We start from the raw sequence: 13,013 nt of genomic DNA, 5'->3' as shown, positions 1-13,013 counted from the left end.
TATGCGGACAAGCCGGTTCGTTGGTTTTTAATAAATGTACTATTTCAAGCATATATGTAAAATTTCCATAGGAAAACATGACAGAAACTAATGGAAAATCTTAGCTAAGAAACCTTAATTAAAACATGTAGATCTAATGTTTTCCTATTCCGCTTTAAAGTTAAGAAATATATAAATTTAGCTAAGTAAAATAATACATTTACCATTTTGTTTGTTTATAGCCAGTTACAATAGTTACTAGTTTATATTGCCACACATGCACGATTCGTTTCATCTATTGAAGTCAGTGTCATCAGAGACCTATATACTAGGGATTCGCAACAAGCTCATTGGCTTACCAAACGTCACCGCCGAGCGGAAGTTCGGGTGATTTATCCCAGAGTGCATTGCTGCTCCTAATGTTTAGACGCCATATTGAAAGTACGCCTGACACACGGTCAGCTTTATCACAGCTCATAGAAGACTATTGTCCGATAACAAATCACGGGAATCAAACGTAAGTGCAATTTTTTTTATGTAAACTGGTGTTTCAAACGTATTCCGTCGTACTTTATGTTCGGAAGACTGCACATGTGACCGTTCAACTTCTTTTCACGGCGATTACCGCGCTGGTTAGCTTATGTCGGGCCGCTTATGTCTGGTGTTAAGGACAGTGCTACATGGTTTCAGTTTAACTCCTTTTTTATTTATTGACCAATTTCAAAATGGTTTTCAAATAATTCTTGCTCGATAGTTACTCTATCGCGTTTAGTCAAATTTGTTGTGTAATTCATTGTGAATATTTAGTAATTGCCCAGTGAAAATAAGTAAACAAAACAAATTATGGTTATACTGTGAATGGCTGGTGTTAAGGACAGTGCTACATGGTTTCAGTTTAACTCCTTTTTTATTTATTGACCAATTTCAAAATGGTTTTCAAATAATTCTTGCTCGATAGTTACTCTATCGCGTTTAGTCAAATTTGTTGTGTAATTCATTGTGAATATTTAGTTATTGCCCAGTGAAAATTAGTAAAAAAAAACAAGAGAAAAAGATGGCTGGTATACTATCGTCTATTTTATTTTTAACTGGAAGGTGTATATAATTTAAACTATCCATTAATTATATTCAATTCAACTTTAATATCATATTTATGATTAGATTAGTGATTTAATAGCTATAATCTGTAGAATTTTATATAGTATAACCATGACTTCTGTTAACATTGATCTCATGAATAATAAAGCCATTATTGAAAGAAATGCATTAATTGAAACTAATTGAAAAAAACATAAATCAGTCTTATGTAAATTAAATTAAATATTATACTTTTTGTAAATTATTTGGTGTTTCAAAACAAATATTTGATACAGAATTGCAGGGATTGATCGAGGAATGAGTGTGTTGGAATATAATAGCTATGATATCTTTTGCACATAGCAAAACATTAAATACTGTGGTATATATTTTATTGTATTGTGTGGGAAATTAATAAAATAAAAATGTTATATATTTTTTCCCCCATTATGACCGATATATACACCCCCCCCCCCCCCCCCCCCCCCCCCCCCCCCCCCCCAACCTTTGGGGCATTGATCACACCTCACCTTTGATAAAAACATTTACACCTAGTCATGGGGCATCTCCTAATAAACTCAAAGGGGGTCCATTCAGAATATATGTAGAGTATATACCTGTATGTACCTTTACTTCTGGGTCTACAGAAAAAAATATTGTCATGGTGATCACCTGGGCTCCCCCACTCCATCCAAACCATAAGGACATTGGCCACACCTTTATTACCTTTGAGATATACATCAATCAACAGGTGTGTCTCATTGTCAACACCTGTCCTGAGGCTGGCCATGTCCATCTCCCCAAAATACTAGAGTTCACTAAAGGCATGCTGTGCAGTATACAATCTAAATATTTACCTGTACTCTGGAAGACAAAAATCCCTCAGGTGTGTCCTCATTCCCTAATTAAACTTAAATGAGTCCATTCATATTTAGATATATATGTTTTTAGGTTAATTTTGAATTTACGAATCTGTTTAATCAACATTTGGGGTATATGAATTTACTGCAGGGTATTTGAAATTTGAATGTTTCAAATTTAAATCTTATAGAAGCTTCTCTGCCTATTCTATACCATGTATCAATACTTATTAAACTTGATTTTTTTTTTCAGAATGCCAAAGAAGAAAAGATCTACCATTGGTACATGACCTAAGTACTATCAAAGTTTTCAATACTAAATAATAAAATGTTATCAATCATCAAACATGACAGTGTTTTTTTTGTTTTTTTTTTCATTTTACTTAAGACTTTTGCTATAGCATTTGTCTAATAAACAAGAAATATCTATAAAAAAAAGATAAAAGGCATAGTTTTAATGCTGGTTTTTATACTGTAAAACTGCTGGTGAAATAAATCAACGAATCACTGGTCTAGTGGTGGGTGCAGATGAGCTCTATAAGGCCTATAGGTTTACAAGATATATAACATTAAACAACTACAGATGTGTACAGGAGAGTGTTACATACATGTACATGAAAACTGTTCAATATAAAATTATCTACACTAATAAATTTTGTCTTTTGCAAGCCAAATATAGATATTACATGTAACCTAAATTTGACAACTCTCTAACATTATTAACAGATAATAGTTGGATTAATTTAAAAACAGAATGTCTTTTGTAGTAATATTGTTTTATACATTTTACCCTCAGACCTGTATATAATGGACATATCAAAAAAAATGAAACTCGCCCTCGATGTCACCCAAATCACAATTGTTACAGGTTCTATTTCTTTGGGTAATATTATTATGTCTACCTATTTCTATATTTAATTTGTGTGAGGATGCTCCACATACATTTATATTTAGTTTCTATAGGTTTAAAACTGTACACAGCGGCTATCTATCAGATATCGATATATAATCTACCTTTCGAAGAACTAGATATCTGTTAACATGTTTTGTTTTGTAACATCGGTCAATCTCTGCTCAATGCTTTTAAAAACATAGTCTACTGGTGAATTAGAATAAAACATGTACTCAATACCTAAAGCGGCTAATTCATTCTTAATGTCACATATCCACACGTCATTCTCATTTACCATTTCATCAAGACATGTTTTCAATACCAGATAATCCGACTGTTTCACCAATATTTGAACACTCTTAATTTTCTCATAATAGTTAATGGTAATCTACCCAATTCACAGTAAACAGTCATTGCAAGTTGATTTAGGCACCTTATTAAGTTAAGTTTTTTTTTTTACAGAATTTCTAAGGTACGCTTTCGACATCTGGTGCTTTATGAAATCCCCATATTTCCGATGCATAACGTAAAATACTATTTACATACGAATCAAAAATAAAACAATAAGTTTCTACATTCAAGCAATGATTTCTAAGAGAAGTTGTCAGAGAAAATAAAGCTTTTCTGCCTTGTTCTGCAAAATGTTTTTGTGTTTTGTAAAACTTCCCATTGTAGTTGAACAGCATACCCAATAATTTAAAACTGTCAACAATTTCTATATTGTCATTATTATTCATTATTATATTTCCATGGCTCATTATTTTTTATTTGTCCACAATTTCTAAACACCATAATTTTAGTTATATCAACATTGACCTCCAGATTCCATTTTATGGTATATGCATATACAGAATCCAACATAATTTGTAAATCTTCTGGGCAGTTAACAAATATATCCAAACATAATTTGTAAATCTTCTGGGCAGTTAACAAATAAAGCCATGTCGTCGGTATGTATACATTAGCAAGAAAAGATTAAGCATCTGTAATTCAATACTCGGACAGTTGTCATTAATAAAGTGTATTTAGATACAAAGAAAATAACACAGGTGATTATATTTCCCCTTGTAAGAGTCCGGTATAATTAGGGAAGCACTGACTGAAGTCAGTATCACTATCGAAAATATAAGAATCGTCGTCAGTATATTTCTCTATAACATCTCAATTTAGATCATCGTCTAATGGCAGAAAATCGGACGACATTTTCCATGTGTTTCTATATGAATCTTTAACGGAAAAATGGTGCTTTTTTCGGTTAGACACTACTTAAATATCGTTGTTCACATCTTCCGATATACATTACAGTGCATAGGTATAACTATCGCCAGTGTGAAGTTATCTCGGCCAAACGCGGCGACACATGTGCACAGACAGTCGTCGCCATCTCTTTGCACGGCACATGTCATTAATATAAACAACTCCGATATCCATTCGGAACACCTCGGCCGATTCTCTACGGTCATCTAACCTCGGATGTATCACGGTCGTCGCCATATTGGAACTACTTTCAAGTTACCGGATACGGGGGGGTTAAACATGGCTGCGTCCATGGATACAACACCCGTGAAAATTGTTTTGCCCAATACAACGTGTATGCTTTGCCTACAAGAAAACCGAAGGGCTCACTGTTTGGTAAAGGCCAAGGCTACAAAAGAAAACTATATCCATGTATTACAAACATTTACTGGAGTTACCATAGAGAAGGACTTATTATGGAAGTGTTATGTCTGTACTTCATGCCTAAGTAAGTGTCAAAGTGCTCTAACCTTAAAAGAGACATGTGTTAAAAATGTAGGCAAGTTCTTAGACGAAAACGAGCGAAAAAAACGAATGAGCAAAACACCACCATCGGCAATTCGTTCATCGGTAGCTGAAACACTTTTGTCGTCTGTAGAAAATTGAAAATATCTACTTCTACCAGTTCCGTAAAAAAATCTCGCCAGCGTCTGTTTGAAGATGGTCGACCGTCATTGCCCCACGGATTTCAAGCGTTATCTGAACACGCGTACAGTAGTAAAGTGTTTCAATCAGATACAACTAGTGCGGATCCCAAATTGAACAGACCTACAGGTGAGGACTAATCTTATTGATTGAGTTTTTCTATTGAAAGATTTGTTTTATCTTGGTATATAACTGATTAATCATATGTCTCATTTACAATGTATGTATATAGTCTAATTTAACCTTGTATAATGGTTAAACATTGTAGTATTACAGTGACCCACTTATTACTCTGTTGCTCATATAAATGTCATATAGCAAAAAACAGACAGATATACGCACATGTACAAAAAAGGAGAGAAGTGTGAGACAGAAAGAAAATAAAAAGTTGTTTTGGGAGAGACAAAACTAAGCTAGTAGCTTTATATACATATGAAAGTGTATATTGTATAACATGTGAATATGTTTATCATATGCTCCAAAAAACTTTTGTATTACAGATGAAGAATTCATCACTGAGAGACTGCAGTGTGATATTTTGCCTGCTATAGATGAATCCTTGAAAGATGTTGCACGGCTTGGGCGAAGTGTTTTATTCATCAAAGATTGTAAGGACCTATGTGAGAAGGACTGGTTCAGAGATATTGCTGCAGAGGTGCACGATAAATGCCCAGAACTTTTCCAAGTTTTATTCACTGCTCTTGGTATGTACATACATGTATATATACAGTCATGATTGATTGCACTGCTTCATAAAATCAAGAATGTTCGTAGAGTACGTACCTGTAGAATAAAAGACTTACATTTATTTACAGATATGTTTATATTTTTTGTTCAAATACAAAAAGTTAGAAGATTGTCAAAAAGATAAAATTGATTTAGCGGTGGTCTTCAAAACAAACAGGAATAAAAGTTATTATTAAAGGATGTTTATGTTTGTAGGTAACAAAATTACTGCAGAGTCAAAAATGGGAACTATTTCCATCATATATGGTATGATAATGCACTCTAGGAATGTGAAGGCTTGTGCAGTGCAGCGTATACTGACATCACTGTGTATTAGATACCATGCTGATAATTTGGTAACATTTTGATAGTAATTTGTTTTCAGTTATCTGCAATTTTCATATTCAATTTTAAAGGGGCCTTCCTTCGTTCGAACAGCAAAAATATTTAGAAAAAAAGTTAGTTTTCAAATTTAATTAAAGAGAATTACATCACTGCTTGTACATATAAGTGCTGAAATGACTGTGGAAATGTACAGAAATTAAAATAAATCTACCATGCATAAACATTTTTTTATGTACAGTAATTAGTGAACATTTGGCCATAGGTCATACTGAAACTTTTACTGCCATATTGATATAAAGTTGATAACTTTTGTCTGGAAAAATACTCATATTTGTTTAATTCCATTTTTACAACCAAAAGTTTTTCAAACAAAGGAATGCCACTAAAAGTTACAATATATACCACAAAAAAGTTTTATTAATATACTTGTTGAAATTTAAGGTCACCTGATGAACCTAATTGGTGGTTTTGCATAGCTGAGGCAATTGTTTCAAGTGTCTCTTGCGAAATTGCCAGATGACTTTTCTGTTGTGTATAAATAAATAGTATTATCAGTAATTGATTTATTTCTTTGAATACATGTGGTATGTATTGTTTGTTCAATTTTAAATACACATGTACATGTAACTTGTAAGGTTTTTAAATATTTACATCAGTTAAATGTAATAGTAATATTTGGAGGCGATATCTTGGCCATAAGGCCACTTTCTGTAAGCATTTAAAAGATATTAATTACTAATTATCAAAATTTTGTACATGTGTATGCAGTTTTTTCTTTACTTTTTTTCTGTTGCAGTTTTATTTTCTTGTTCATGTTCCAATAAATTTGTTGATTTCCAGGTGTGGTTGTTAAAAAAGCGGTTTTGCGTGATAAGACAGTTACAAATGATATTACAGAATAATTGGTAAGAAAATAGTATGAAATCAAGTACAACAGAAAACATGCTAAGCAGTTTCCCCAGAAAATCTGTACTACAATGAATTTACCTGAAATAAATTATTAATATTTATAACTTTGAAAAAAAAATCAGTGTATACGTTATACACAATTTTCCTAATTTGTATGTGTACAGACAGTTTAAAAAAAAGATATATCGGAAATAAATAAAATGTAACAAGCAGTTGTCATCATAATTATTGACAATTTGATCAAAGTTTTGGCCTCCTTTATATAATGGAGGAAACATTTGTTGGATGGAGACTTGTTCCTTGTTGATGTTTTTGTTCTTCATTTTTATTTTGTATACATGTATGTGTTCTGTGTGCACATATAATGCCTCTCAAATGTATAATGCTCTGTGATATATGCCAAGAATGGTTAATGCTAACCTTTACTTTAAAATTAAAAGACTTAAAGATCAACAATTGCTGTGATAAATGAATGAATTCTTAAAAAGAAGAAAGATGTTTCAAAAACATTTCTATTATAATGTTTCAATTAGTAATTATTAGGTCTTGTTATTCACAAGATTGAAATATTTTAATTAACAAAGATGATTATGTGTATTTGTGTTATAGAGTTAATTATGTTAAGTATTATGTACAAATAGCATACATCAGCCATATACAGCACATCAGCTTTTTCATTTTTATTTTGATACCTGTTTCTGTAGAATTTGACAAATACTTAGATTTTTCCTTTGTTTTTTATTACAGCTACTTGCATGTCTAAATAAAGTACATGTCACTTTGTCTCATGAAACCAAGAGGAACCTAATCGGAGACTTTGGCAGCTATACAACAGAGAAAATTGTTTCAAGGATATCAGATGGTGAAAACGGAAAACTAAATGGGGACAATCTGGACTTGTATGTTACGACAAACGATATCCGAATGGATAACAAGAATAAAGACTACCACTTCTTTGCCACTGATTTCATATTGGACAGGGTAAGTGTGAGCAGTCTGGATGACTCCAAACCAATCGGAAATATAAACACTACAACATACAGACAGTTTGTTCCATCAGCATGTGAATCTCAAAAGTACAAGGAATCACTGAAAATCATCCTTGGAAGGCTGCTGTCCGAGTATGTTGATGGTTTCAAGTGGATGGAAAATGTTCTTCTAAAACATATTCCACACAACTTTGAGGAATCAATGTCAAAGAAGTCAGAGGTTTTTGTTTTACCTGTCCTACTGAAGAATGAGACATCTTACTCAGATTGCATTCACATTTTGAAGTCCTATGAAAAGGATTTGACTTCCTGGTACATTAAGGCAGGCAGAGGTAAGTCTACGTTACAGTTACAGTCTTCAGGAACCAAAATACAATTGACCTGGTCAGTTTTTGGTCAGGGTCAAATTTTGTAATCCAAGACCCTTGTTTGTTTGTATACCTCAAGAAAGCGTTGAATTTCACCTTGGTCCTTGAAAAGCCTTGAATTTCATTCTGGGCCTTGAAAATCCATGAATAATAAGGTTTCATTATGATAAGTTAAACCCTGGCCACTGATCATTTGAATTCAACTTTGTCTATGTCTCCCCTACAAATGTAAATAATGACCATGTCAGGTTTATTTTGATCACGTGAATAGTTATAAGTTTTTTTTTCTCTTGTTCCTTCTCAAGATGACAGATAAGATGGGCCTTGGATATTTAATAAGAACATTGAAAAGGCCTCGATTGGTTTGACATAATCCGTTAAACCCTATGTGTAATCCTGTGTGTATTTTTAATTTTCAGCTGCAGAGCTAGATAGACTGAAGGTGCCCATTGGAGGAGATCAACTCACTAGAGTGCGGTTACAGGGAGCCAAAGGACTACAGGATGGGTCTTTGACAGCAACAGACAGACTAGAGCATTTAGATCCTATGATTGTGGAATTGTTTCATACAGTGATGGATTTTTTGGAGGTAATTATTAAATCAATGAGTCATGGTTTATGTTGTACTAGCTATATAGGTATCAAGAGTCAACACAAAGGGATGGGTTTCATTTACAGTTGGCATGAGATGCTGTCAGACAGTAGGGATTCAATTCAAAATTGTACAAATAGCTTTCACAAGTCCTGTCATAAGTGTCCTCAAGCCATAAATGTAGCCATTGCTTTGTGTAAACATCTAGTGCAGAAATAAAAGCTACATGTGTTTTTTCTGTCTTTTTTTTTATGTATATATAATTTTGACCTCATATTTTGGAAATAACACTTCAAGAACATTAGCTATAGAAATGTTGTAAAGGCGTTCAGTATTTGTTCATAAACTACATTAATCTTTTTTTTTATCAGAAACTGTACAAAAGATTTTTCAACAAGTCCAGTGGAAGAGAGAAAGGCACTCTTTACAACCTGAAGATACTTATTCAGCGATCAAATGTAAACGGGAATGTGAAGTCACGTTTTGAAGTAAGAACTAGTTAATATACTAGGAATCATATACAAATCTTTCAGTTTGGATTATCAAAGCAATTCGATTTAGTGTAAACAAGCCCAGTGAATAATTCAGACCATATTAGCCTCTTTTCATATTGGAATCATAGATACATTGTTGTGATGTTCACTCAGTTTTCTTTCAATATTGTTAGTCTTCTAAAAAAATGACAAAATGCTGCTCTTGATCAATAATTGTCATCTTGAATAGTATATGTATACAGCATAAATGCATAGATAACATCTTTTAGAAAACATAGTGCAGTATATACGTAGATTACAAAACATTTTTACAATTTATAGACATGCTAATTTACATATCGTGTTACATGAGCCATTTTTTGTGTGCATAATATCTTGTTTGGAGTATGTTGTAATTGATATGGATTTGTTTCTGATTTCAGGCCCATGAAGACTTCATCATGACCGTTGGCTGTGGTTACTTCTTATCGTACATATTACATTTCTTCCAAATGGAAAATTTATCAGATGAACCTAAGCATCCATTGCTGTCAAAAAACATGAAAATGAGGCATAAGGCTGACAAAGAAAAAGTCCTTTCTGAAATCCTTGAAGAGGTAGTCAATGGATTATTGATATTGTTTCCAGAAAAGGTACATTGTTTTGTCACATGGTGGTACGCATTACATTCATTTTAAATACATTTTTTAAAAATGTATTGCTTTAGAGCCAAAGTGCTATTGAGGTCTAATATTATTATAAGGAAATTTTAAAGACGGTAGAGAGGCCTTTCAATTCTCTCAGTCAGATGTTCATGTAATTTCAAGGTCATTAGACATGAATGGTCACAATGATCTATATATTCATTGGAATGTTAGGTCTTTTTTCAGGTGGTTGTTAAAGGGGCATGAGTGCCTTGTTAAAATGATTGAATGATTAACTTTTTTATAAATTTTAGGAGCCTGATGTTTTGCTAACAGTGGATGTTCTTGGAATCAAGCATACAGTTAACAGTTCCATAGATGGAAGGATGCTGAAATTTCATTTAAACATCAATAACAGCATGTTCCTGTTTAATGTTACGCCTGCGCAGGTTGAAAATGGAGTGACTATAGATGTTCCACTAACAACAGTGAACCTTCCTGTGACAATTTCCCGTTCTACAGTTGCAGCTTCTGATGAATTGAATGATTACATAACTCAACTTTTGCAGTGGTATTTTGTCCTCTTAACTTTTAAGGATTCCATTAAGGAGGGCGATACTTTTCGTACGAACATCACTCTTAAGTTTTGTATCCCTATTTTCTTCAGTCACTCGGTTTTGTCAAAATATTTAGAAGAATGTATAGATTACATTCTCAAAACTGAAGTAATGCTGACAGAGAAAATGGCTGTGAAAGTCCGGTGTGGATCATTTGTTAATCCTACTGGACACAAAGGAGACAACAAAGCAGCAGATCTTCAGAAAGAAAATGAAGTAAAAGTATTAAAGGAATTAATTAGAGGGTTAGGTTCAAACAAAACGGAGAATTCTATTGTGGCGATAACTAAAGCAGCCCCAGTTATTGACGATATTGTTGGTAATTTCCAGGAAATGTTGAACATTCCGGTTAAGAAAACCCATCACAGAAAGCGTTCTTTTAATGATGATGTGAAATGTGTTCTGAACACACTGATCCCTTTAAAGGTTTGGACTCCACAGAATGGAAGAAAACTTGAAAACTTCAGAAATATTAAGAAGTCACCATTTGATATTGACCGAGGTCATTTTGTGGAAATTGTTGAAAAGAAAGTTGAAAGACTGAGAAAAGGAATTTCTGTTCCTGCTGATGACAACTCTGACAATGAAGTTTGATACATCTGTATGTGAAGAGAATGTTTAGGGGTTTCTTTAGTCAGTTTTTGAATAGAAGGTGTGAGTTCAAGGGAAGACTGTGACTTATGAGTAAATTAAGGTAGGTGTAGGTGTAGGTGGGTCTACCCGCCACCCTTACAACCATATTGCTTACTCACTATAACCGCATATCTTCCAATATACATCATGATCAGTGTAACAGTACTAGTGCAACTATTGTTTCATTTATTACTTTCCTTCACAACAATTTTGAGATGTCTACATGATTGTTACCAAGTGTATTACTACCTATTACATGTATATATTTTAAATTTACTTTTATATGTTTTTATATGCCAGTTTATAGTGGATATCTATGGTGTAGGACTGTAGGTCGGAAATACCCAACACCCAGATAGTATTCTGCAAATAATGCACATATCCACAGAATGCACATAACCTAGGTGGGTACAAAAGTATGCGAGAATACTATAAGAAATAGTTAAAAACCAGTTGACGTGCAACACACTCGCCACCCATACAGGTTACATTCTTGATATATCAAAACACATTTACATGTGTATATATAGATGACTAGTCTTATGTATTTGTGCTTCTGTGTGCATATATATTTGAAAATGTTGATTAATATATAGATATACTCCTCATTACTCGTTCAATTAATATATATACAATTGACTTCATCGTATGCCCCAATTTCAACAGAAATTACTTTTTGTATCAGACGCAGTCGAATCCCTGCTAGTTTAAAGTTCCTTGATATATCTCGTGCAATCTGATGCCAAGTAAGATGTATATACAGGTACCAGCAAGTGAGAATCTGAGTCATCGCTTTCGCTTGTTCAATGCATCTATTTCAATACATGTACTTAACTTTTCTGATAATAAATTGTTTTAATTGCAATATTTGAATTCATAATATGAGAGTCATCGCTTTAGCTTGTTCAATGCATCTATTTCAATACATGTACTTAACTTTTCTGATAATAATTTTTTTTAATTGAAATATTTTAATTCATATACATGTATATATATATTTTAAGTAGATCCTTGTTAAATATCTGCTATATATATAATATATACACACATACAAAAAATGTATGTGTATAGCTCCATATAGCTTGACAACTTACTAATGTTGAATGCTAAATATTCACAGGGATTTTATTATGATTCAATTAATTCAAATTAATTAATTGTTCAAAATATCAACTGTTTGCATTATGTTACTGCCTGAATACTGTTGATCTAGGAAATCATTATCAAATGTGGACTCATTAACAATAAATAAGTGACAAAGATTTTAACTATAGTCTGATTTTTTCCTTATTAAGTTATAATAATAACTTTTGTGTAACGATGTTGCATTGGTGCAATTGAGTCGTCTGTATCAGATAGTAGACAAGAGTCTCCTGCCCACATATTCTTTGTATTGTTGTTAGCCATATATATCACCAATCATTAGTGTTGGTATGATTATTGATTATAATCAATAACTTAATCCTGCTGAACCAATTCCAATGATCGATGGGGTGTTCAGGTGGCACATTGGTAACACATGCACGTGAATTGCCTTTCAACTAGCTATAGACGGCCGGGGTTTGATTCCCGCTTCCATCCGGGCCAACAAGCGTGATTAATATAAGTTAATATAAATTGTTTCAAAATTGTTGTAAATCAATTATAAAGGTTAATGATCAATTATAAATTTTAATAATCGATTATTTAAAAAAAAAAACAAACAAACAAACACCATTTTCAGATTGCCAGTGATTCTGTATTCTTGCCCTTTTCAAAGGACATGTAATTGCAAGATGTCAAAACATGCATAAATATGACAGAATGATTTTACATAATAATGAGTCATACATGGGTAATTATATATAAAAATACCAAGCTAAATAAAACAAGCATTTTCTGTGAGTATTGCTAGACCAATACATGTCCACTACCGGTGCCCCCAAGTTAAAACTTTAGCCAAATTTGAGTAAAAAAGTTTAATTAGCC

The 13,013-nt window shown here is 32.8% G+C and overlaps 1 protein-coding gene across 1 annotated transcript; it reads left to right on the top strand.

The window, feature by feature from the left end:
• Positions 1-4,242: 4,242 nt before the first annotated feature.
• Positions 4,243-12,295, top strand: LOC117318339. Its single transcript, XM_033873339.1, has 8 exons — positions 4,243-4,878; positions 5,250-5,453; positions 6,661-6,725; positions 7,477-8,050; positions 8,506-8,675; positions 9,050-9,166; positions 9,595-9,804; positions 10,110-12,295. Exons 4-8 carry the CDS (start codon positions 7,654-7,656, stop codon positions 11,004-11,006), a joined length of 1,791 nt encoding a protein of 596 aa, XP_033729230.1. The 5' UTR covers positions 4,243-4,878; positions 5,250-5,453; positions 6,661-6,725; positions 7,477-7,653; the 3' UTR covers positions 11,007-12,295.
• Positions 12,296-13,013: the final 718 nt, after the last annotated feature.

This window comes from Pecten maximus, unplaced genomic scaffold, assembly GCF_902652985.1.
Source record: "Pecten maximus unplaced genomic scaffold, xPecMax1.1, whole genome shotgun sequence".
In the NCBI taxonomy this organism is placed as follows: domain Eukaryota; kingdom Metazoa; phylum Mollusca; class Bivalvia; order Pectinida; family Pectinidae; genus Pecten; species Pecten maximus.
Note: the sequence above shows the minus strand (reverse complement) of the source record. Positions and strands in the feature narration are given on the sequence as shown.